This window comes from Sturnira hondurensis, unplaced genomic scaffold, assembly GCF_014824575.4.
Source record: "Sturnira hondurensis isolate 20B ecotype Veracruz unplaced genomic scaffold, ASM1482457v3 Scaffold0007865, whole genome shotgun sequence".
Classification (NCBI taxonomy): Eukaryota; Metazoa; Chordata; class Mammalia; order Chiroptera; family Phyllostomidae; genus Sturnira; species Sturnira hondurensis.
In genome coordinates, this window is record NW_028080496.1 from 1631249 (window position 1) to 1657480 (window position 26232).

Genomic DNA, 26232 nt, shown 5'->3' on the forward strand with positions numbered 1-26232 from the left:
TTAGACGTGGGAACAGACCAGGTCGTTCAGGTCCACGGTCAGCTCCTGCCTCCACGCGGCCTCCCTGCTGCCGACGCGGCCCACCCTCCTCAGGGCCCTGCCGAGTCTGGGGGTGACCTGCAGGTACTGGTCCGTGCCGCTGCTGGATGCCGCCAACGTGGAATCCGAGTCCGTGAGGGACGGCTGGCACTTGGGCTTGACCCTGGGCCCCCCAGGGTGCGGCAGGTGTTGGGAATGCCTGGGGTGCGGCTTCCTCTGCACGTGCACCGGCCTGCCAAGGCGGCCACCCAAGATGTCCTTCCGAGACGTGGGGTGCCCCCGTCCCTGGTGCTCAGGAGCTGGGGTCTGCCTCCCTGCCCTGTCGCCAGCATGGAAGTGAGGAGCCCCACGCAGGTCTGCCAGGGAGCGTGGGTGCGGAGGCCGAGGGCTCAGCTCTCCCCTGGGTGGCTCCTCGTCCTCACCCAGCCCCGCAGGGCGAGCCCGCTGGGGGGCCCAGGACACGCCGCAGGGCCGCACGTTCCCGGTGCACCTCTCGACACTGTCCTCCAAGGCCTCTGTCTGGAAGTGTCCTTCAGGCCAGAGTCCTGGGTGGGCTCTGTGGGAGTCACGCTCATTAACGACACAGTACCTGGGGGCGTGGGGCCTGGGAGCAGGCGGCACCAAGGCCGAGACCCCTGGTCCGCGGGGATGAGGGCTGGTGGGTGCCCAGCCTTTTCGCAGAAGAGGCTCCGAGTGAACGTCCTCCGTGTGCCGTGTAATCGTCACCCGGGCGCGGGGTCTGCTCTGGGGACGGTCTCCTGGGCCTGCACACGGACCACGTGGGTGCCTGTGGGACAGAGCAGCCGTGCACGTGTTACGGGGTGCCCGGGGGCCGCACGCCCGGGGCTCTGGGACCCTGAACTGGCTCTTCTCTGCGGCAACACTCAGAGCCCTGCGAGACGAGGGGCCCCACGCAATTCCAGGGAGGGCACGGGGGCTGCTGACTCGTCCCAGGAGCACACAGTGGGACTGGCATCGATAGGGAGCATGTTAGGAGCACGCGCCTCACGCCCCTGCCACACAGCTGTCCAGAGCCTGCTGGGACTAGTGGCACCCCTCGTCCTTGTCAGGGCCCCACTGGGACGTGCAGGTAACCTCGAACACAGCGTGGGCTCAGGTCCTGCCCCCGCCCGAGTGGCCCGACTCATTGTATTCATACACCCTCCCCGCACCCCGCCGTATTTTATCTGCACTGCCTTCACTGTGCCACACGCAGACCATCTCCTGCCCCCGAGTGTGGTGGGAGCACCGGGTGGGGGCGCGGCTCTCTCACGACAGAGAGACAAACCATGGCTCCGCGTAGCAGACAGGGTCTTGCTGACAACGTGCCCAGAACCACAGTACCAGGCCAGCGCCGTGGCCCTTTCCAAGAGGCAGGTGCCAGCCGCTCTGCAGGCACGCTCACCGGCGGGCGTCCCGTGCTGGCCCGAGTCTGGAGGTGCCAGGAAGGGGCGAGCTGGGGCTGCCGGGCCCTGGCCGGGGACTCTGGGGCGTGGGCCGGGTGACCGTCTCCACCCTGCCACTCTTGCTGCTTGACGAGTGGAAACGGACCACATGGCCGTCATTCTGGGGCGTCAGTGACCGAGTCAGGGACAGCTGGCTATCGAGGTCACTGTCCTTTGCAGGCCCCTTGGTGCTCTCCTCCTGGGTTTGGATTTGGGCTGCAGAAAGAGGGAGGGCTGTGAGAAGGTGCCTCAGGCTGGCGCGTTCAGGGCTGCTTAGCTGTAAGGGTGCATGGCTTCCAATAGCTGGTTCAACTAGCAAGGGCCGGCACCCACAGACGCACCGAACCCGGGGCAGCAAACATCTCCGAAGGTACAAAAGCTGGGGCGGGAAGGTACTGCAGGACGGGGCAGGCGAACCCCAGGCTTCGCAGGCGCACCACTGGGAGCCCCGGGAGGCAAAGGGGCGATTCCCCAGTGCCGGGGCTCTGGGTCTCCCAGAAACAGAGAGAGGTGCAACAGAGAAATAAAGCTTCTGCGGCAGTTACGGGTTTCTGGAAATAAGGTCGCAGAGCATTCTGGAAAAAAATAGGTGGCCTGGACTGGAAAGTGGACACTGGACAATCCCACCGTTACCCCGAGGAAGCCCAGCCTCAGGAAGCAGCACTGGACGGGGAGAGTGGAGTGGGCTTTCCTCGCGTGGGCTGCAGGCTCTTTCCATGGCAGTGTCCCTGCACAGCCCACGGGCCTCAGGACCCTGGGGCCTCTGCCCAGCGGGGAGCGGCCCCTTCCAATCAGCTCAGAAGCAAAGCGGACGAGAGTCGGTCTGCAGCTCTCAGGCCTCCAGACTGTGGCTCCTAATCCCCGCTCTTCCCGGGGCGTGTGTGTCTCCTCTTCCCTCTGAGCTCCGGGTGCAGCTGGAGACCATGGGAGGGGATGGGTCCCCGGGGTGTGGACTTCTCCCTGAGGACTGGCGGGGGCACAGGGAGGACCCCACCTGAGGAGGCCGGACCCCGGGTGGGGCCGAGGCCGGAAGAGGGGCCTCGCAGGGAAGAAACGGGGCGTGGACAGAAGTGTGTGCAAGTGAACAAGACCTTCGCCTACTTTCTTACAGGTATTCTCCCGGTTTTTTTGCTGCCATTTCCCTCCTACTTCAAAATCTCCTGATTTCAGATACCTTTTAGTCACAGGCCTGGGTATAACGTAAAAGTCTTAGATTTAAACCGCCCTTTATATCCCTGGGTCTTATTTCAGTGGGCCCACATAACAGGGAGACCACAGTTTGTGCAGACTTTTTGCTGGTGCCTCACGCTGCTCTATTTTTAAATGCCCGGCCGCCGTAGTATCATCGCGTGTTTTTCTGTGAACTCACCTCCCACCTTCTGGGCGACCTTTCTCTTATCTTCAGACCTCGCCTAGAACACAAACAATGATCACATGTGTGCTCGAGTGTAGCAGGAAGCGCTCACAAACACTACACTTGGGGAAAATAACGTGGCCAGGGCTGCAGTAATGCTGCCCCCTGGGGACAGTGAGCTCGGGCTCAGGCCTGGAAGCTGAGCGAAGGAGCGCTGACCCCTGTGAGCTTGGTCCCCAGCGGGTTTTATCTCCCGCCAACAGTCAGACCACCCAGATTCTGCCCGCAGGGACTGGCCCCACAGGATGACGACAAACTGTGAAGTGACTACATGGGAGACACGTCTTTTCCCAGAAATGCCTTTTGCCACCCCAGGTGCCCTTCTTTTGTAAGTATTTCTGGAATGAACTAGTATTTCTTTACACAAATTGGTATTTGTGGGAGGCACTTTTTTAAGGCTAAAGAAGCAGAAGTCTCCGGCGTGGGGTCTGGGACGGGGTGAAGCCAGGGAGGCAGCCAGGGGCCGCATTTACAGCACCACGTACGGCTGCGTCCAACCTCGATAGTCCGGGCCTCCTCTGATGGGACACCTGTGCCTCCTTGCCCGGCCCTGGTGCTGGCCCTGGGGCAGCATCGGGGGTGTGTGGGAGGAGGGGAGACTGTGGAGGGGCAGGGGAGGGCTGGGCGCCCTCTGACTGTTCTGACGGCGAAGGTCAGAGGCCCAGAAGGGAGACTGGGTGAGGACCCCTGGAATGGACGGTATGACAAAGGCGGTCTCTGGTCCCAGACATGGCCTTTGGGCCCCTCTCCCTTCCCCTCCGGGGCAGCACAGCCCACAGAAGAGCCCACACTCGGAGGGCCGGGCACGGAGACAGCTGGAGCTGAAGTGCTTGGGCATCAAAAGGCACTGGCAGTCTCTTTCCTGGGAAGGTGGGCGCCATCCCAGTGCCTGGGGGGGCGGGGTTCTCAGAAACAACTCTGGGAGACCCTGGGAGGGAGCGGGAGTGGCCTCGTACCCTACCAGGTAGCCCAGAGTCCTGGGAGTTGAAAAACCGTGGAGACCTCACTAGTGCCCCCTGCGGGCGGGGCCTGGCCTGTGGCCGACACACACGCACAACCGCAAAGGCGCGCAATACTTGCTTTCTGGATCTGCATTTTGAGCTGGTGGTTGGTGAGCCTCAGGGACCGCGCGATGCTCTGCAGGTAGTAGATGAGCATGCTAGGGCAGAACAGCACAGGGCGCTCAGCGCGCCTCGGCCCACCGTCCTGCTCCCTGCCCGGCGGGGCGGCAGCAACCAGGATCCCAGGCTACCTGGGGGCCAGCCCCCGCCCCTGCCCGGAGCACAGAAGGTCTCAGCAGTCCTCAGCCTGTGAGCACCGGGACGGGGCTGCTTTCCTGTCCTTGCCTTGCTTTTCACAGCAACGGCCCCTTGCCTGGGATCCTGCCCGGGTCTCAGTGGTGAGGGAGGAGCAAAGACGGGAGAGGCGTCCACTGGGCTAGGCGAACTGCGCCCAGGAGCCCACAGCCTGCGGAGGCTGCCCCGCTGCACTGTGGGGGGCCTCCCGGACTTCCGGGGAAGGGATGGCGGGAACGCCTTTGACCCCTCACGGCGCATGCGTCAGTCACGCTGTAGCTCCTGCCTGTCCGCAGTCCCCGCTTAGGTCCTGGGGCCCCGCGAGCGATGTGCACAGACTCAGTGACTTCGTGTGACTGCTGGGAAGCAGCGCTCCCTGGCTGGCCGGACGCGCAGGGACCCCCAGGGCCGCGGGGCGCGTGTGGGGCACTCACAAGAGCAGAAGCACTGCGGGTAGGACCACCACGGGGCTGCTGATGTGCCCGGCCACGGCGCTGAACCACGCAGGGCAGTCCCTCTGGATCGTTTCCGACACGATGTCGTACATCTTCTCTTGCCCACTGCGAGAGACAGAGAGAGAGCCGCGGCTCCTGGCCGGCCGGCTGGCGTGCACGCCTCGGAGTCAGTTCCGAAGTGGGAGCGCACGCCTGGACGTAAAGGACGGGCGGCCTCGCCCCGGCAGTGACCTGCAGAGTCACCCGGTTAACACGCGGCTTTGGCGGTGGGTCGGAGGGCACGGGTGTGAGTGCCTTCTCACAGTGCACACAAACGCAGACTCTAAGTGTTACATGTGCCGTGTGGCGTTCACGCAAGGGGTTTCTGCCCCAACGCGTGACAATGGGGAAGAATGACGGGGACAATCGTTCAGTAAAAGCCTTCCGCGTTCTGGAAGGGGCGGACTGAGCAGGAAGAAGCGCTTCCTGGCGCCGGAGCAAGGCTGCTGTCCTTTCCGGCTCTGCATGGGCTGCACCTCCGTGAGAGCAGTGCCCAGACCGGCACAGTGCAGGGCAGCCTGCTCCCGAGGAGCACACGGGCCTGGGGCCCTGCTCTGTGGAGGGGGGGTTGGCGGCGCCACGCGGGGCAGGCAGGGGCAGCCGTGAGCACTTGCCTGAAGGGCCCGCAGTGCGCAGACGGCCTGTACCGCACAACGGCGAACACGGTGGGCAGCATGCAGAGGAAGAGCATGAACAGCAGCGTGGCCAGGTAGAAGTTGTTGGACCTGCAAGATGCCGGCGGCCGGGCACTGAGGTCGCTCGTGGCCAGACACCAGTGACCTACACCTGGAGCACAGACGCAGAAACCGGTCCCGCTCCACACACAGAGGACCTGTCTGTCCCCGCTGTCTAGGAGGGGGTCCGTCACCGGGTCACGGGTCGCCCAGCCCAACTGGCCCGTTCCCTGCACGTCAGCTGAGCACCTGCCTGCCTGGAACCAAGGGAGAGGCAAACCCACGGCCGTCACCGGATAAGCTGGATTCGCAGGAAATCCCTAGAACCTCTGTTACCCCGACCGGGTCCTTGCCCGAGGGCTCCCTGCCCTGTCCACACCTCCAACTCATTGCCTGGGTCTCAGGGCAGCTGGGCTCCTCCACCTACGGTTCTCGCCTCTCGCCCTGCCTGCTTCTGGCTGCCCAGGGGACGCGCTCTGCTTGGGGAGGCCCCTGGGCCGGAGCGGGTGCCCGAGTCTGCAGAAGGTGTGGGCGCCCATCCTCGTGGGGATGCTCCGCTAGCTCCTTCGCCTCTGTCTTTAGTCCCACGGTTTGGACGAGAGGAGAAATACCAGGACGCACAGAACATGGCAGGCTGGTGAGTGCTAACACGTGAAGCCTCTCTCTTTCTACTAGGCGTACCCACATCTGCCACACACACTGGACCCGCCTGTCTGTGCCATGTACCCCACGTACTGAGCAGATGGCACTTGGACGTGGTCAAAAAGCATGAAACTCACCAATGGAAATCCACATGACAACTATGATGTCAAAAAAAATAATTGAGTTTGATGCGCTTGAATTAATGGGTTTGAACTGTGTTCTGGGCTCCTCAAAATGAAATAACCACAAGGGGAAAACAAGCTTTGCCTGGGTGGTGGGGCAACGGGCCCCTCCCAGAATGCTGCGGGAGGGTCCAGGGCGCCACTACCCAGGAAACCTTTGGTTTCGGTCCGGCTAAGCGTGAACAAGCGCACACCCCACGCCCCAGCTGTTGCACGCCTGGGTGTCTCCCAGGAGAAGGCCCAGGGAGCGTTACTCACGCATCCAGGAGCTGGGAACAACCCTGAGCCTGCCCTCGGCTCAGATGCAGACCCTGGGGCCCTGTCCTCAGAGACAGGAGGGAGAGGAGCCAGAAACCAGGCGCGGCTGTGTGGGCGACTCCCCCCTCGGAAAGGGACGAGGGGCGCTGCCAGGTCGGCCTGTGGCCAGGGGCCTGGGCCTCTCTGGGACGGCCTGTGGCTCCTGATCTGGGTGCCGGTCACACTCTCCGTCACACTCCCGTGCTCTTTCCGACCACGCTGCAGCGGGTTTCTGAGAATGCACTTTTGAGGGGACAGCTGCACTCGGGGTCCCTCAGTCTCTCAGACCATGGTGTGCGGAGTGGTGACTGTTTCCAAGAGTGGGGGTCCCAGGATGGCTTCCTGGAGGAGGTGCCCTGGGGGATGGGCAGGTAGCGGGGAGGCCTGCTGGGGGACTCCCCGGATGAGGCCTGCGTGGTAAGTTCTCCAGGGGATATGGGTGTGGTCCCACTCACCTGGACGCCCGGAACACCTGCTGGTGGGGCACGTTGCAGGTGAGCACGGCCCAGCTCCTCAGGTACATGAGCCCAATCAGTTTGAGGACGTTGAAGGCAGGGAGACACGGGGAGAAGAAGGACCCCATCCTGCAACCGAGGGGGATGCCAGTGAGCACGCGTTGTCTTCATTCTGCCGTGGTTCTGATACCATGGGGCGTACACCCTGCACCTAAAGAACCGGGGAAGCCCCCCGAGGGTCTGAGCCCCCGACCTTCCACCTTCCAGGGCCAGAACAAGTCTCTTCTGCAGGAGAGTAGCTGTCCTCCTTCCAAATACCCTTTGTCTTTCTCCTCACACTTAGTGAGGAAGGGAGCGCCCTCTCCTGGTGGCGAGGTGAATAACAGACCACCGCTGCCACAGGTTCTCCACTTGTCTGTGGCCAGGGCTCACTAACATGTTTCTCGCTTGACCTCACGCATTTTACCCCATTTAATATTTGGCAACCATGAAAGAGGAGGTAACTGCCCAAAGTCTGCAGACATGGAAGGTGGGGCTCGGGAAATGAGGGGATTTCCCCGTGCATAAAGGCGTGGACGACCTTTGGGTCTTCCTTAGACGACCCGGCAAGGTCCAAAGCGAGAGACTTTTGGGAGTGAGGGGCCGGGTCAGTCGGCGAGAACTGGGCTGCCCCAGGGAACTGCGCTCGTCACGGCCACATCCCGCCAGACTCAGTGAGAAGCCCTGGCTGAAGGAGCTGTGAGCAGGGGTACCAAGGGGCGGGGACACCCACCAGATCATCCCCTGGTTGTAGACCAGGTGCAGCACGTTCTCTGCGATCTTGAACTCCCCGTATTCCGGCTGCAAGAGAAGCACACGCTGGCAGCTCATCGCCGGGAGCGCTTTGCTCGCCGGGACACGGGGAGACCGCCGTTGGCCGGGCCACCGCAGCGAGGCATCACGGAAGACCCAGGCGGGGACTCGGCTCTGTACGGTCTCTCCGCCACCCCCCACGCCTGCCCCCAGCCCAGAGGCCAGGACGGGACAGATCTGGCCACACGAGCTTCCCCGAAAGAGCAGCCTCTCACTTACGAACTTGCTCTCCAGGTCCCAGCAGCAGTAGTCACTGAGGTACCGAACAAAGAGACCCCGGAAGAAGTCGATGAGCAGGACGCTGGCCACGGTGAAGAGCGTGTCGATGACGGACAGCTTCAGCATCTCCTGAAACGCAGGCGTCCTCGGTGCCACCAGGCCCAGCCCCCCCCCCCCCCCCCCGCTCCCCTCTCCCTGCAGGTCCCCAGCTGTTCACTCCTGGGGGCTGGAGGCCCTGGCCCATCTAATTCATTCCTGACACATATGGGGCTCCATGAGCACGGGCTCCTTCAAGTTTCCACATCCGTGGTCGGCGTGACACGGAAGCAGGAGAAGCCCGAGGTCTGTGGGTCTCGGCGGCAGGCGCTCACCGAGGCTGGTGGGTCAGTTTCCGGGCCCAGAGCTCGGGGTTGAGGCTCTGTGAGAAGCAGTGCATGGAAGACGGGGTTGGAGCAGAGCTCCAGGCAGGTGCCTGGGTGGGACCTGTCCTCTCTGTGTTCTGGGACAAGCTATTCAACCTCTTGTGCCTCAGTTTCCTCACCTGCGCCTATAACGATGGTAATAGTAGGGTTCTCATGAGGCCTAAGTACTCAGAATGGGGCCCAGCGTGCAGGCAACCTGACGTGGACCTTTGATCGTCAGCGTCACTGACATGGAGACCAGGAGAACCCGGTGCCATGGGTGGACCTCACTGTCCTTCTCTATAACGAGGGACGGTGATACTGGGAAGGGCTGCAGGAGTCGGGGCAGACGTGGCCGGGAAGGCCTGGCAGGGGGAGGGGAGCACCTGCCCGACGTAGGTTTCCCAGCACTGGTCCTGTGGGCCCGGGGTGTCGGCGGCGGTCTGGTTGGCTGCGGAGAGGGCCCAGGTGGAAGCCGGGATGCTGGCCGATGCCAGGGCCCACGTGCTGTTTCGCCCCGGTCCCGGCCCCGGCGTGGACCACTTCTCCCCCGAGGGGGCTGGCCTGGCGGCAAAGACGGTAGTGGCATCCAGCCAGTGGCTGGTATTGGTTTTGGCAGCAGCTTCCTGGGGAGGGAGGGAGGGAAAGAAAAAGGTTGTCCGCGTGTTCATGCCTGCCGTGGGTACAAGGACATCAGTGCCCTGCTCAGGGATAACCCCTCTCAAGACCTCTGTCCCTCTGTCCCCATCTCTGCCTCCCCAGTACTGCAGAAGGGCCCCCAGACTAGACTAGGCCCCAGCATCGGAACAGGGAACCGGAAGGCACGGCGTTGAGTGGTTCTCAGTAGCTGCCTGACTTCGTTTGGGGTAAGACAGGGTATGTCTCCTCACCCTCACTGTGTCAGGCAAGCACCCGTGGGGGCTAAGCTCAGCCCGCTGATGTCACGTCCGAGGCCCCTAGGCTGGTGAGGGGCAGGTCAGGGCCCCATCTAGGCCCACAACACCCCAGCCACGGTCCCCTCTTCTGCCTCGCGCGCCCTGGCGTTCAGTGCTGGGGTGGCTCTGTTCCGCCCCCTGCCCGGCCCTGTTCTCTGAGCCTCAGCCTGCCGATCGGCTGCGAGAGGTGTCCACAGTGTCTGCTGGGGGCACCCACACAGCGTCTGCTGGTGGCACCCACAGCAAGGGGACAGCAGACGGGGAGAGTCGCCGTGCAGAAACCCACATGCACTCTCGTTTGAGCACGGTCCCTTCCTCGCCATGAGCCCCGGCCTCGGTTCCTGCACCTTGAGAACGGGGCTGATTTTCCTCCGGCCTGGAGAAGCCCACGGGCCACACAGGGAGAGCAGACGCAGGCAGTGACGTCACGACAATGACCACCACCCTGGTGTGTGTCTGTCTGTCTTGCAGGGGTGTCTGTGCGTGAGTGTCTGTCTGTCTGTCTCTGCATGTGTCTGTGTGTCCGTCTGTGCGTGGGGCGGTGGGCGGGCACTCGCCTCAGTGCTCATGCTGTTGACCTTGTCCAGCAGCGCGATGATCAGGCTGTAGAGGTTCCCCAGGTACAGCACCAGGACCCTGAGAGACAAGACGGCAGAAATTGGTGGTTCCAGACCCGCCCCCGCGGAGGAGGGGCCACCACCCTGGGTGCACACCAAAAATACAGCACCCAGAGCCCGCCCTGCTCCCTCAGCTGAGGAGGGGTAGGGGACTGGGGCGCCCGCCTCCCCAGGGGGCTGCGCAGTGGCCCGCGCCGCTGGGCTCCGGACAGGCACACACCGCCGAAGCAGCATGGGAGCGAGGGCGGATCCCGGGCGTCTGCGTCGTGCTCTCTGGTTCACAAAGAGCTTTTCAGGGCATCAGCTCGTCTGTCTGACTCTCCAGCCCTGTGGGGCTCAGGTCGTTATGAACCCACTCAGGGGCAAGGTCACGGCCATGGGGGGCGCTGAGTGACCAGCTCGGGCTGCTCTCACAGTTACAGAGAGGCAGGGTGCACACACTCTGGATCTGGGGGGTCTGGCTCAGCCACACAGGCTGAGCCCCCCGGGCTCCGAGGGGCCGAGGCTGTGAGCACGGTGGGTGCTGAGGGCGTGGGGTCTGCTAAGCAACAGCCTTGGTCAGCCGACGGCCAAAGACTCGGGCCCAGTCTCCCCCAGGTCAGCAGGTTCTGCAGTTTCCTGGGGTGCAGCCCGGGCTCTGCTTAGAGGCCGGTCAATGCGCACCTCCCGGGACAGCGGCCAGCACGTGAGCAAAGCCAGCACCAGTGCAGGGAAGAGAGGGGCGGCCCCATCCCACAGAGAAGAGCCCCATCTCCCCGCTGCCCCCCTCCTTGGGTGCAGAGCTGACGCCTGTGTGCAGGGTCCGGCAGAGAGCAGGCAGGGCAGCCTGTGGGCACGGCTGTGACCACGCCCGTGGCCCCTGTAGCCCCGTGAAAAGACTGTTTTCGGGGCCAGGCCGAGCCCCCCAGCAAACTGCGTGAGCACGGGTTCAGGGGCGAGCGGCAGGCTGCAGCCCCCGCTGTGCTGCCCCCAGCGCCGGCCCCTGTGCCTGGGTAAAAGGCACAGGCTGGCAAGGGCGTGGCGCTAAGGAAACGCGTCCTGCCCCGGCCTGCTGCCTCAGCTGCTTGGAGCTTTGTCCTGTGCACGAGAAAAGGTTATGGGTCCATCCCCGGGCAGGGTGTGCATGGGAGACAACCGATGGATGTACCCCTCTCTCTCTCCCGCCCCCTTCCTCTAACATCAATAAACACACCCTCAGGTGAGGATTAAAAAAGAAAGGTAGTGTGTCTTGCCCTAGTTCCCAGAACTCGATGCCTGCTTCTCTAGTTCAGAGCGTGAGTGACGAGGCCCCTCTGTGTAACCGGGCTGCTGTCAGACCCAATGCGGCCACTGCAGTGACTCCCCCACCGCCTGCTCCTGGGGAAGGAGCCGGGAAGGCGCTGTGCTCTCTGCTCCAGGACGAGGGGAGCAGCCAGGGAGACTGGGTGCCCAGACAGAGGTTCCAATCACCGGCCCCCCAACACGGCCCCTGCGTGCAGGGGTTCTGCAGGCCCGCCTCTTTCTGCCCCTGTCCCTCCTCCTCTGCAGTGGCAGGTGGCCCCAGAGGGGGGCAGATCACGGCCTCTCTGTCCAACCCTACGCTCACCTAGTCTGTCGATAAAGTGGTGAGTGACCTGGCCACACCCTGTGGTTCCTCGGAGGCCCCGTTGCTGCTGCAGCCTCAGGGCTCGGCTGCGGCAACAGCGGACACACATCGCCCGCAAAACCTACAACCATCAGCCTAGGGGAAGCGCTGGCCCGCTCCGGAAGAGAGGGCCCCCTCCCCACAGGGGCCGTGGGAGGCTGGCTCTGCAGCAGGGGCTCGGAGTCACAGAGGGGACACCGGAGACCAGCACAGGCCCAGTGGGCTGGGGTCGGTGAGCGGGCCCGGTGGTGAGCTCGGCCCCACGCACAGTCCATCTATCACTCCTCCCCAAACCTCCTGGCTTAACGTGCAGGTGAAAAGACCCGCGGGAAGGGGTTTGCCGGGTGGACAGGGATGAAGCGGGCGCTAGAAACGGACCGTGGTAGCTGCTCTGACCCCCACAGCGTGGGTCCCAGGACCGCTGTGGCTCAGGTCTGCGTTGATCCCCTCAGCCCCAAGCACCTCTTTGGAGATCAGAGGCCAAGCTTTCCCTCCATCCCCATCTGGAAAGGCACACAGGTCCCTCCCCCGCCCCCCGCCCCGCGTGAGCCACGAAGGGCTCCTGCTCTCTCTGCCATTTTGGTCCTCTCTCCCGTCCAGCTTTCCCCATCTGTTCCTTCCTCGTGCCCCACCTCCCTGTCTCTCTGGCCCCCCACCCCCCCGTCGCCCCAGTGCCCCCTGCTGGCCTTGAGATGCACTCACAGGGGAAGTTCTGCGCTAAGTTTCCGGGCCAATGAACCCAACCCTGGCTCTCCAGGAGCCTGCCTTCCCGCCGTGGGACCGCGAGGTGACCCACACTGAGGCGTTTCCCACAGGGCGACGCAGGGCACCTTGCCAGCTGGAAGCGCAGTGTGGTCCGTGGGTGGTACCTCTCCAAGGCCGCGATGAGGTCGAAGGCGGACGGCGCCAGCATGGTCACCAGGGAGACCACCACGCTCACCTGCCGAGAGAGTGCCACCCGTGAGGCCCCGAGGGCCAGGCCGCGGCCCTCAGCCTGACGTCCCCTCTGTGTCCCGGGCTTATTCCATCAAGGGGCCTCCTGCGTGCGCCCGGACACACCCCGGCGCGCCGCTCACGGCCAAGGCTACCAGCCCCCAGTGGCCGCATTTCCTGCTGCCGCCTCCCTGCCACCGTCAAGCAGAGCAAAGGGGCGGCCGAGAGGGCACAGCTGCGCCTTCTGTACGAGGCGGTCAGAATGGGAGGGCGGGCCAGCTCCGCTCCGGCCTCACTCACGGCCGACACAGGGGGGCTGCGGCAGGCGCTTGGTGGCCGCGTGGGCTCTGGGTTTTCCTTAGGGAACCCGCCTCTCCGCGCACACGCCCACGCCCACGCAACCCGCTGAGGTGACATGGGGTGGACGGAGGGAAGGTGGGCACCAGCTCACGTGGCCTCAGACTGTGGAAAACTACCGAGCTCTGAGGGTACCCCGGCGGGACCGCGTCACCCCCACACCGAAGGCTGACCGGCCCTCTGCTGGGACCTGTGGGGTCCGCTGGGCAGCACGCGCACCCTTTCTGCCTTTCACGCCTCCACACTGGGCCTCCACCTCTGGGGACAGAGGTGCGTTGCACACGCTGAGCGTGACACAGCTGTTCATGGCCTTCCCCCTGGTGACTTCCTCCACAGTGACGGAGGGGAAAGATCTTTTTTGGAAGCCGCTGGTGGGGAGCTGGGTCCGGAGGCTCTGCCCATGGGTGGGGCTGTAGGGGCTACTGCGCGGCGGGCTCACGGGGGCACTCGCGCTGGCCCCCAATGCGGCCGTGACGCCGGTCTGCGGTGGGGTCAGGTTCTGGGGACACGTCAGCAAGGAAATGCCACGCGGGGAAAGCAGAGCACGGGCGAGAAATTCAAAGGTGAAGAACGCGCCCCTGCTCGGAGCTGTTTCTGAATCTACCCTGCCCCCACTGAGCCCGGCAGCAGTACTCAGCCCAGCCCCGCGCCGGCCCTGCTCTAGAGGGCGCTGTGACTCCCCCGGGAAGAGCCCGCAGCCCGCCCGCCGAGAAACGCGGAGGGAGCCGGGGCGGGGAGGCCACCTCGCGCCGCACCTCGTTCTTCTCCCAGAGCGTCAGCTCCCTCTGGGACTGCTCGAGCTTCTGGGACCGGTCCACCACGAAGTAGATGAGGTAGATGCTCCCGGCCAGCGAGAGGACCACCAGGATGTTGGCGACCACCCTAAGGCAGATGGTCACCGCCCTGTGGAGCAAGGCAGACAGACGTGAGGACGGCACACGCACCCGGGACCAAGGCCGTGTCGGGACAGTGGATGGGCACACAGGTCCTGGGGACAGTGCCCCTTCTCGGGGACAGCCATTCCGTGACATTAGTCCTCTGGCTGCATGGCCCCGCCCTCACCAACGTGGCCCTCAAGACCTCGAGAACTTCAGGCCTTGAGAAGTCACCTTGGTGGGCGTGTCACCCCAAACTGGACACTATTTGAGTCCTCTGACTTTGCAGGGACGTTGCTGAACACAGCTGGTCTTTGCTCCATTTAGTGAACTAGCCCCTGGTGCTAAAAAACCACCTCTTCCATCATCCGCGTGAAAGAACCGTCAGCAGGTCAGCTTCCAACCTCCCCCTGCGGCCGGGCCCAGGAGGAAGGACCCGCTCCCAAGCACCGGTGCAGAAAATGGTGGGGTCCCCACGCATCACATGCAGGGGCGGGGGGAGGGGTTCCCAGGGGAAAGAAGAGGCGCCTGCGAAAGGAAGACAGAGCCGAGCGCCCGGCAGCTTCTGTGCTGGGTTAAAGCAGCTCGTGGTGCACGGCTCGCAGAGTCCCGGTACGCACAGGTTCTTGCTTTTCTTCTTCTCCTGCTCCTCCAGGATGGCCTCCTTCGGGAAAGACGCACGGGCACAATCGTCAGTTGTGAACCCGCACGTGCAGGTCACGGTCACAAACCGCCCACCCAGTTGTTTTACAGCGCGACCCCGTCCAAGTCCCGACTTCGCTATGGGATTCTGCTGGTGTCAAGGCTTCAGATAGTAAATGAGTGAAAAAGGACACTGGGATTGGGAAGAGGAGAGACGGAGGAGCGGACGATTCAGAAATCTGAAACGATCTGAAAACTCTCTTCCTCAAAAGGGGACAGCGTGGACCCGCCTGCCGGCTCAGGAGGGCCCGGCCTCCGGGCGCTTTCAAAACGGCGCTGGCTTCCTAAGTTCACACGAAACACTTACAGTCCCCCCGCCCATGCTTACTCATTTACAAGTTTTCTACCTGCAATGCGGTAGCAATCCATGATGCCAATAAAAAAAAAAAGCAAACTGCAACTTGAGAAATGAAATTAACCAACAGAAGGTCCCACATTTTCTCCCTGTGCTGGGCTGGATGGAGGGCGGCTCGGCGCACGTGTGTTCCCCCCCCNTGTGTTTCCCCCCCCCCCCCCCCCCACTGCCCCGGTCTGAGCGGAAGTCGCCAGGCTGGGAGAGCCCAGACTCGGCACCACGCGCCCCCCACTGCCGCCCACTCCCCCACCCCCACCGCCGGCACAGGCGCCGCCGCCCACCCTGATGCTGTTCACGATGGCAGCGGCCTTGCTCTCCGCGGCCTCCGGGTCCCCGATGAGGTAGTCCCAGGCGCAGAGCACCCGCCAGCAGAAAGTGTAGTTTTCGCTGGGGGCGCTGGCGAGGCTGGTGCGGGAGTTCTCCGCCATCCTGCAACAGAGGGCCCCCAGCGGGCCGCGTGAGGGCAGTGTCAGAACGGGCCGCCCACCGGCGCTGCCGCTGTCCCCGCGGGGCCTCTGTAGGAGTCGAGCCCCCGCCGGTTCAGCCCCATCTGCGGCCCCTCCGATCAACGGGGAAGTGGAAATGGAAACGGCCTGTTGCTGGGTGACATCCTTTGACAGTGGTCCCCCCACTGTGGTGGCCAGGAGGTCCCTGAAGTGCATGGGCCCTGGGGTCCAGCCCAGCCCACCCCGTGCAGCCGTGTGTGTGCAAGAAAATGCTTTCCTGGGGGCTGATCAGTCTCCGGGGAGCTCTGTCCACAGAGGGCAGCACTGCCCTCCACTGTCCACAATCACACCAGCGGCTGAGCCCGAGACTCTGGTCTCCCCCGGGGCCAGCCTGGGGCCCAGCACGGAGCAGTGGTGTCCAAGGCCCTCGGCCCCGGTCAGCCTGCACGGTGGGCACAGTGGCACCTGTACTCGACGGGGTTATGGACGAGACTGAACGAGATCTCACACGGCACTCCCGACACGTGTTTTGAGACCCCGAGGGGCCGTACTTTTTTAAGAGGATGATGAAGCTGTAAGCAAACACGGCCATGCCCACCAGGAAGTAGGCCAGGGGCAGCCGGTAGCCTGCTCTCCCGATCCGGCGAGCCCGGCCGTAGTAGCCGTAGAAGAGGACCGAGTACTGGAGGTAGCCCTGCGGAGACAGGCACCTGACGTCAGGCCTGGCTCCCTCCCTCCCTCCCTCCCTCCCTCCCTCCCTCAAGACACCAGTGTGGCCGCGCCCAGCCTCACCCCCAGGGACCAGACGGTGTCCAGGTCTTGGGCTGAAGCAACCTGCGCCTCGGGGATGCTCTTGCTGGCCGTGCTCCCGAAGGGCTGGCCTGCCACGAGCTGGGCAGAGAGGAGAGGATGGCGCGTGAACGTCTCCGGGGCGGACATCGGCTCCGTCCTCCCCGACGGAGAATCAGTCGCAGTGGCCAGATTTTCCTTTCGCCTGATCAGGGCCTGCCTCAGGGTCCTCTCTCTAGGCTGGAGGGGGCTTCTACGGGCGGACTATTGAGGCCACTGTAATTCTCCAGTAGCTTAGGAAACGGCCCCCTTTACTTTTTTCTCTGTTTACTTTTTGTTTTTTTTACTATTATTTATTTATTCATCTTCAGAGGGGAAGGGAAGGAGAGAAGGAGAGAAATACCAATGTATGGTTGCCTCTCATGGGTCCCCTGCTGGGGACTGGCCTGCAACCCAGGCATGTGCCCTGACTGGGAATCGAACTGCGATCATGTGGTTCACAGGCCTGTGCTCTATTCACTGAGCGACACCAGCCAGGGCTCCTGTTTACTTTTTGAATATAAGGTTTCATTGAGAAATAGATGTTATTTTAACAGGGTATCCGCAAACTGGCCCACAGGCCAAATCCAGCCTCTTATCTCCTTTCATACAGCCCTCGAGCTGAGAATGGCTTCGGCTTTTCTAAGTGGTTGAAAAAAAAAACCCCAACCCAACTCAGAACAGTGTTTTGCAACACACAACTGCACAGAGCTGAGTTTCAGAATCTGAGCGTCAAGCTGTGCTGGACAGAGGCCCCATGCAGTGTGCTTACAGCCCCAGCCGCCCGGCACAGCCTGGAGGGTGGGGGGCGGCGAGGCCTGACACCCAGCACCCCGACTCTCTAGCCCTCACGAGCAAGTGCACGCCATGCACACGGACCTCTGGCAGGGTGTGGAGAGAGGCCGTGGGATGGCAGTGCCGTAGGGGCCCTTTGAACAGACGGCGCTTTTTTCTCTAAAGCAGATACATGGTGCGTCTTTTTTATTTGGCATTTTGAGAATGTCAAGGATTTTCCCGAAGGATTCTTTTTTCCTAATCTGAAGACATGCCATTTGCCAGATGGTCCTTACTCACCTCCGGGACCACCACAAAAGCCCCTGTCATAATCGCGAGCACGATGTTGATCCCAAACAGCCACCTCAGGAAGATGAAGTAGGAGGCCACCCCGGATCCAAAATGACCTAGAGAAAGACGAGAAAGAGCGCACAGGTCCCCTCACACGCCCACAGGGTGAGAAGTTCTCCGCAGATCAGCCACAGGCCATCTCCCTCACTAAAAATGCGGGAACCGCCCCAACCAAGGCGTTCTCTGACTCCGCTGTGGACACGGTCGAGACCCGCGTTAATAAATACCAGTCGTTCATGTAGGAAAACCCCCTAATTACACAATCTCCGTGATGACACATTCATCTAAAATACTTTCTCCGAGTCCACGCTCCGTGTGTATTCTGAAGTATCGGCATCTTTTAAAGATTTCACATGTCTTTATGTTACATAGTTTTGAGGATCTCAAGGATTGTTCGAAGGGTTCTCTTTCCTTAATTTCATGATAAATAATCTTCTTAACGGTAACCTTACGGGAAGTCTCTTTACAACTTTTCTATGCATCTAATCTCTGTTGGTTTTACAGTAAAACCAACTTTCTGTTGAGAAAACGAAGGAGCCCAGAAAGGTCAGGTGAGGGCGTGGGGGAGGTTTTGGTGACCTCCTGGTGCAGGTGGACTTTCCCCACCTTGAACTGGTTTCAAACCCCATCCGTGCGCGTCACGGAAGTGGGAGAACGGGACACCAAGCCACCTCCCCCAGACACCCTACACCGACCGCCACATCACAGCCGTCACCGAAATTCGATTTCAGTGTGCTGTCCATGCTCCCGGCACCTCCCCAACTGAGCAGCTGGAGTTTTCCATGCATGACGTGCCAGTTTTTTACGTGCAACCATACTCTTCTACATAAATGAGTAAAATCCCTTTTATTGTTCCACCAAGTGGATTTTCCCACGTTGAACGTGTCCCGCGCTGCCTGACCCCTCCCCAGGTCGGGTAACTCTGCAGGAGCCGCTTCTGCCTGAGGTCAGGGGTCCGGGAAGCAGAGCTGAGGAGGGGACAAGCGCCACACGGCGGGGGCGGGAGGGGGGAGTGCTCGGGAGGAAGTGGTGGGGGTCGCAGAGAAGGGGACACTGAGTCCCGGGGGGCTCTCAGTGGAGTCCCACCTGCCCCGACCCTTGGGGGGTGAGTCGCCGCACAGGTCGGCCCCACTCTGAGCTCAGGGTTGGGTTTGACTCCCCCTCGGCCAGCCGCTGCCCCAGGGGGCTGGAGGACCACGTGGAACAACGTAGGCCCGGGGGACTCCTCCGGAGAAGGGGGCAGAACCTGTGACCATGCAACTGTCTGTGCTTTTGTTTTGGAATGGCCCACACCACCCTCTTGTTCATGCTCGCAGTTTTCACTGGACCCTTCAGGGTTTGCCTTGGGACGAATGAACGAACGGACGGGGGACGGCAGAGTGGCAGAGTGGCGGACTGTCCAGGGAGGGTGGGGCAGACACTGTGCCTCCCGCCCCCACTGCCCCGTGTCCAGCCCAGGTCGGCACCACGGGGCCCAGTGCCTGGGCTGCACAGTGTGAGGGCCACGCCGCCCGCCCCAACTCCCCCCGCCCCAGGGGCCAACTCACTCTCGATTTTCTTTATCCTCGCCTCCCAGGGAATGAAGATCACTGCGAAGTTACGGGCCAGCCGAGCAAACTTCCGCCAGAGCTGGGAGAGGGGACAGGGACAGAGTAACTGCCAGGCTATTCCAGCAGCGACTTTGGGCACCGGGCCCCGCACGGGGGAGGTGCTCGCAGACCCACGCCGGATGCCTTCAGTCAGGACTTCACGTCTAGGGCACAGCTGCTGCAGGTGCGCAGGTCTGTTCCTTCCCCCGAGGAGGACACAGCAGGCCGTGCACCCTGACCCCCGCCCCGCTCCCGGCAGGGCCATGTCGGTGCGCAGCCGGCACCGGACCGCACAGCGGCAGGGAGCGCTACAGCGTGACCTCAGCACGCTGGACGACCGGGCAGCACTCAGCCGGACCCGGCACGGACAGACACGCACCACAGCGCCGCTCTGGACCCACACTGTCTGCTGAGGCCAGGACGGCTGTTGCTGCGTGAAAATCGGAGCTGCATCTGGGTTTGGGGGACACACACTGCTCTGCTCTTGACCCAAGACCCAGTCCCATACGGCCGTGCACCCCACCCCCAAGACCTCCGCACGTGACTTCTCCGCCCCACAGACACAGCCTGCCGCCTGCCCAGCAGTCGCTTCACCCTCTGGGGAGGGTCTGGGTTGGGGGCACTGGAGGCTCAGGGCCACCGTAATGTCCCGAGTGTGAGAAGCACTCGGGGGGCAGCTCGGAGACCTGAGACTGAGCCCGGGTTCCGTCTCTATTCTATTCTGTCCCCCTGGAAATAAGTTGCTTTCTTTTTGGAGAGATTTGTTTTTTAGACAGTTATGAGAATTATGGAATGTTTTTATAAACAGAGCAATACACACTGACGTTTAGTTGTGAGTGACTGCACGGGGAAAATAAGACACAAGCCCCTCAGCACTGAGTCACGAACCGAGTGCTGGGCGGTCTGTGCCTTCCTCGAAGTGAGAGAGACCACAGTCTGCTCCTGTGGCTGGGACTGAGTCAGGAGGGCGGCGCGGTCACTCTCTCTGTGGAAGGGACCCGCTTCTGAGCACGGGCTCACCCAGGTCACACAGCGGCACGAGACGGCACCTGGGACTGCAGTCCAGGTGTGGGGTCGCGCAGGCGCTCACGCCAGGTGCACACGCAGGTGCCGCCTGCTGAGGCCGCGGGAGGGGGCCCAGCGGGTGCTCCTTACCTCTGCCCCTGCTGCCTGGTAGCCCCGAGTCCTGGTCAGCCTCCCTTCAAACTTCAGCACGATCTCCTTCGCTCGCCTGAGAGAACACAGACCTGACAGTGAGCACAGTTTTACTGCCCAGACAGTCGTCACAAAAGGTGTGAAGGTTCAACAGGTGCCGATCCTGGGGAAGGTGGCGCCATGCCAATCTCTCATCTGGTCTTTGGGTGACTGGCAACTCCCCGAGAAAGGGCTTTCTCAGAGCTCAGACGTGTGGTCAGCCGAGGCGGAGGGGGGATGGGAATGGGAGTGGGTGGTCACAGGTGCAAACTTTTCATTACGAAGTCAGGACTGGGGACGCCAGGTGCAGCCTGGAGACTGCAGGTCACCCCGCTGCATGGTGAGCAGGACAGCCGTTAGCAGAGTGAACCCCGGGAGTTCTAATCAAAAGGAGGTTTTCTGTGCGTCCACAGGAGGTGGTGGATGTTAGCTGAACCTATCGTGACGATCATTTTGTAATATATGGAAATCAAACCATCACGCTGTATGCCTTAAACTGACACAGTGGGGTACGTCCATTATTTCTTAATGAAACTGGGAAAACAAATTTTCTTCACCATTTCAACGAACTAATTCATGCAAAGTGATTAATACCCAAATCAGTTACAGCAACATTTCTTGAATATATTTTTACGGACTGTTTTGGGGTGGCATCGATGAATAATATTACATAAGCTTCCTCCCCGGTGTACTGCACTGAGTGTTCACCCCCAAGTCAGGTCTACTTCCACCCGGTTTACCCTCCCTTTGCCCCCTTCTCCTCCCCCTGCCCCCCGCCCCTGTGGCCATCACCGCACTACTGGGAATTCCTTCAAGCCCTTCCCTCACTCCGGATGCGGGCAGGAGCCGTTCGCTGGGCATCCTGCCTGCAGACGCTGGCGCCCCGGCCCCTCGGCCCGACCTCGGCTCTCTCCCTCCTGCACTCAGTGCTCTAGCAGAGAAAGACCTGACTTCAGAGCATCGGCTTCGAGGAGAGGGCCGAGCCCGCCTCACTGGAGTGCGGACGCCGTGCGCACGCACCCGCACAAAGCACTGCCCCTCTGATGGACCAGACCCCCCTGGCGAGCCGGCCGGCGCCTTTCGGAGAAACGGGACACAACCCCTCAGGATGGGGCTGGAAGGCGATGGTGAAACCACCCCTGAGTGAACAATGGGTCACAGAACACAGGTCACTGCCGTGGGACAGACCGACACCCAAGACTCTTACGGTCGGATGTCACCACCAGGCAATTCTCATTACAGGAAATGACTCCCTCTGAGTGAGTCATTCAATCTGTTAGTCCCCAGCGTTCGTGCCTGGTGATTCCTGCCTGTGTGTCCCAGGCAGCTCCTGGAAACGCCCCCTGGAGCTTGGGGCCATGGAGGGTTCACTGCTCCGGGCCCTGCTGCAGAGGCGCGGGGAAGAGCCTGGGCCAGAGAGGAGACGTGGGGGGACAAGGGTGAGAAAGCAGGTGCTCAGAGGGCGAGATGTCTCGGAGAGCATGACGTTGGTGCGGGCCACCTGGGCACCCTGGCCGAGCACCGCCGACAGGCCTCCGCACCCAGGGCCTGCTCTGTTCCTTCGCTCCTCAAGGGCTCTGACGGAAAGTGCGTTGCTCTGGTCGGCCCCGTAGAGCGAAAAGGCTTAACCTCCGACTGTTCAGATGGCCTGCCACCGCCCGCACTCGGTGGGATTTTCAGAATCCCAGTAGGACACGGCTGTTTGGAGAGGCGAGGTGTGCCCTTGCTAACTCTGGTGGGGTTCAACAGAACAGAACGCTGGGGCTGGGCCCGGGGAGCCCAGGCCTGAGCCGCCAGCCCGGCCCTCGGAGGCTGTGTGTCCTGGGGGGAGCCAGGAACACCTCCCACCGCCGGCCTTCTCATGTGAAAATGCCGCCCTCACTCAGAGAGAGAGACAGAGAGAGAGAGAGAGACAGAGAGAGAGAGAGAGACNGTTCACCCCCAAGTCAGGTCTACTTCCACCCGGTTTACCCTCCCTTTGCCCCCTTCTCCTCCCCCTGCCCCCTGCCCCTGTGGCCATCACCGCACTACTGGGAATTCCTTCAAGCCCTTCCCTCACTCCGGATGCCGGCAGGAGCCGTTCGCTGGGCATCCTGCCTGCAGACGCTGGCGCCCCGGCCCCTCGGCCCGACCTCGGCTCTCTCCCTCCTGCACTCAGTGCTCTAGCAGAGAAAGACCTGACTTCAGAGCATCGGCTTCGAGGAGAGGGCCGTGCCCGCCTCACTGGAGTGCGGACGCTGTGCGCACGCACCCGCACGGAGCACTGCCCCTCTGACGGACCAGACCCCCCTGGCGAGCCGGCCGGCGCCTCTCGGAGAAACGGGACACAACCCCTCAGGACGGGGCTGGAAGGCGATGGTGAAACCACCCCTGAGTGAACAACGGGTCACGGAACACAGGTCACTGCCGTGGGACAGACCGACACCCAAGACTCTTACGGCCGGATGTCACCACCAGGCAATTCTCATTACAGGAAATGACTCCCTCTGAGTGAGTCATTCAATCTGTTAGTCCCCAGCGTTCGTGCCTGGTGATTCCTGCCTGTGTGTCCCAGGCAGCTCCTGGAAACGCCCCCTGGAGCTTGGGGCCACGGAGAGTTCACTGCTCCGGGCCCTGGCTGCAGAGGCGCGGGGAAGAGCCTGGGCCAGAGAGGAGACGTGGGGGGACAAGGGTGAAAAAGCAGGTGCTCAGAGGGCGAGATGTCTCGGAGAGCATGACGTTGGTGCGGGCCACCTGGGCACCCTGGCCGAGCACCGCCGACAGGCCTCTGCACCCAGGGCCTGCTCTGATCCTTCGCTCCTCAAGGGCTCTGACGGAAAGTGCGTTGCTCTGGTCGGCCCCGTAGAGCGAAAAGGTTTAACCTACGACTGTTCAGATGGCCTGCCACCGCCCGCACTCCGGTGGGATTTTCAGAATTCCAGTAGGACACGGCTGTTTGGAGAGGCGAGGTGTGCCCTTGCTAACTCTGGTGGGGTTCAACAGAACAGAACGCTGGGGCTGGGCCCGAGGAGCCCAGGCCTGAGCCGCCAGCCCGGCCCTCGGAGGCTGTGTGTCCTGGGGGGAGCCAGGAACACCTCCCACCGCCGGCCTTCTCATCTGAAAATGCCGCCCTCACTCAGAGAGAGAGACAGAGACAGAGAGAGAGACAGAGAGAGAGAGAGAGGTGAGCTGAGCTGCTAACAGGCACAGGGCGGAATGGGAAGTTCTGAGAGCACAAACGGCGGACACAACCCGCCCCTGCTCCCCTGCTCGGACTGAGAGGACAGACCCCAGGTGGAGGTTCCGGGCGGGCACGGCTGTGTGGCCGGCACAGGGAGGGAGGGGGGCTGGTGTCTAGACAGCCCCAGGGGGCAGGGGGTGCGCCGGTTTCTCTGGGAGCGGCGGCTGGTTCAGACCTCGCCGCTCACTCCCGTGCTGTGAGCCCCGCCTCTGTCCCCCGTCCCTTGGCACCCCTTGCTCCAGGGACGACCACCACATGCGGCACAACAGACACAGCGAGGCCAAACGCCCCCTGGCGCTCTATCTCGCTGAAGCCCTGACCTGCTGCTGGGGACCTCGAACTGCACAGCACGCAGAGGACTCAGCCTGGGCGCCCCCGAGCTCCTGACTGGGTGGGTCGGCGGAGGGCCGCCAGGCATTTCTGAGCCCTCGGGAGCACCCTGCCGCACGCGAGAGGCCAGTGCCACCCTTCCCGTCCCTTCAGCTGCAGAGAGGAAGGAGCTGGCCCTTAGAGAAACGAGGACATTAGCCCGTACCACACAGCCAACGCTCCGCAGCAGCCCTGCTCGAACTCCCGCGATCTGTCGTCCAATCTCGACAGCGCCCCCCACCCCCCACCAGTATGGCTCTTCCTACTCTAGGAACCTGGCTCCCCAGGGACACTTTTCCGGCCCGAGGGAAATTTTACCAAGCAGATAAAATTAGCATCTGTTTTCATTTGGATTACATGCCTGTCCTGAGTGAGTATGGCTGTTTTGTTCACCTCCGGACACGGTGCTAAAATCGGGTGTTTGAAAAGGAGATAGAAAACCAAAAAGTTCCCTCTAACACACACACACACACACACACATGCACGCACACACACACGCGCACACACACGTAACCCAGACAGACAACAAGCAAGTGACCTCGAGGCTGGCCCGGACCAGCAGGATGCCACACGCGTCCAAGCCATCTCCAGTCGGGTCCCGAGCACTCGGCCCACGGCCCACGGCCCACGAGTCTCCACGCCCATGTCCAGGGCTGGGCGGGTGGTTCAGTGGATGCAAACGTGCCATCACCAGCAGCCGCTGCTGTGCAGGCCTCACCTCAGTGCCCTCAGCTTCTGCCCCATGGTCCAGGGTCGGCAGCGGATGTTGGCCATGAGGTCTTTCTGGAACTGTATGTTCTGGAAGACCTGCTCTGGGTCACTGCTGTCCCCCGGTTCGTCGTCGGCGTTGAAGCTGCCATCCCGGGGAACAGAAGGAAACCTGGTTAGTGGAAGCGTGGGGGGGGGGGCGGGCGGGGCTGGGGAGGGGAATTGGATTCTGGTTCTGCGGTGGGTCCATGACAGAGAAGGGTTTTTCAGGATCAAAAATACTTTCGGAAGACGTCATATGAGGAGACAAGAGGGCTTATAGCAATTCCTCAAAACAGCATCTTCGGCGGCAGAACAATGCCTCGAGAGGCATCGCAGTCAGCCGACCTTGGAGACCGGGCCCCTCCTTGCCCCCAAACGGGAGCTGCGAAATCAGAAACCAAACTTTGCCTCCCAGAGACCCTTCCCGGCCTTCCCACTTGGACTTATTTGCAGTCTGACCTAACAGTGGCCGATTTCTAACCACGAGAAACAAGCTCGGCAAATTTACGTGGGGAAATAGTTACTCTCCAGGAGCGTGTTTCAGCAGGGAGCAGTATTTATTCCTGGTAACTACGAACAGGTCCATCTTCACGCGGCTTTTCAGGGGGACACGCGTGCATTCTGCTCTGGCTATTTGATCCACGATGTACTTTACAGAAAACAGAGGAGAAAACAATCCTTCTGCTTTTCTCTAATTTAGATGGCCGCCCTCAGTCAGAGGAGGATTTTGTCCGGCTTCTCTGTGATCACGAGGATCTAACCCACCTTTATAAGTACGTACTGCCTTTGAACAGCTGCCCCACTACCAGCCGGCCCGAAGCCTTCCCCCACAGACACTCCATTTATTAAGACGGAGCGTGTCTTCTCTCTCTGGGCATGGCTGATTGAGTTAACGGAAACAGATGGACCGTGTCTGTGGGTTTGGCCAGCGACAAAAGCCAGGCTGGGAACAGACTTTTGGACGCGGGCCCCCCGGTTCAGAAGCAGGTAGGGCTGGCTCCCCTCTGTGCACCTGCCCAGGGGGCCACCCCCGCTGCGCCAGAACCCGGGGAAAGGGGCTTCTGAGTCCATTCCAAAGGACCGCCAAGCAGGATGGGACTCAGTCCCCCGGTCAGATGCAAGGCAGGCTTCCCTTCCCCACCACCTGCCCCCGCTGCCCGGCAGGTGGCCAAGACCAGCTCACCTGAGCAGCAGGGACTCCTGGTACAGCTGGCTGGCATTTCTCCGGATGTTTCTGTAGTGCTGGGAAGCCTTTGAGGGTCTCATAGGAGCCAGCAGGTTCCAGCGACCACTGGGCGTCGGCAAGGTGCTGGGAAGGGGCCGGAAGGAGGCCCCAGAACAGGAGCTGCCGGCTGCCCTGTCCTCCGGGTCTCGAACGCAGGGCTGTGTCTGCGGCTGGGGCTGAGCAGGGGAGAAGCCAGAAGGCCAGTCATGAATATGAAGTTAATCATGAATATGAATACGAGTCATGAATATGCACGCTTAGGGGGCGGCCGCTGCAGGGACTGGCTGGAGTCTGGACAGCCGAGGTGGCAGGCTCGGCCAGGTGATCCCGGCATGACCGAGTGACCGCATCTGGGCCGTCTCTGCCGGGGCAGGGGTCTGTGGTTCGCAAAGCACTTTACGCTGGCTGCCGGGCCTGGCCTCCCCAAACTAGTTCGGGAGAGTGCAGCGCCCACGCAGGTCTCTCCCTCCCCGATTTGCCGCTCAGGCAAGAGGCTTAGAAGGAGCAGACTCCTGACCCTGTTCGCAGGGCATTGCTCAGCAGAGGCAGACTCCAAACATCGCCACTGGCGGGTTTTCGGCAGCTTCCTCTTCTGTCCCTAACGGGACGCACCTCCGGAACTGTTGGTGGGGCAGTGCCACAGAGGCTGTGTGTGCTTGTCCCGGAGTCCCCAGGTGCC

At 62.1% G+C, this 26232-nt stretch overlaps 1 protein-coding gene across 1 annotated transcript; it reads right to left on the reverse strand.

Annotated features, from left to right (window-relative positions):
• Positions 1-26232, reverse strand: TMC3 (transmembrane channel like 3). The gene is made up of 22 exons (XM_037053503.1): positions 25512-26232; positions 24297-24431; positions 19951-20026; positions 18754-18835; positions 17156-17262; positions 16046-16144; positions 15805-15947; positions 15089-15236; positions 14371-14414; positions 13631-13778; positions 12416-12525; positions 9902-9980; positions 8796-9035; positions 8009-8137; positions 7710-7777; positions 6938-7066; positions 5302-5412; positions 4628-4753; positions 3979-4057; positions 2854-2896; positions 1445-1700; positions 1-826 (listed from the first exon to the last, which is right to left on the reverse strand). The coding sequence occupies exons 1-22, from the start codon at positions 25592-25594 to the stop codon at positions 1-3; spliced, it is 3261 nt and encodes a 1086-aa protein (XP_036909398.1). The 5' UTR covers positions 25595-26232.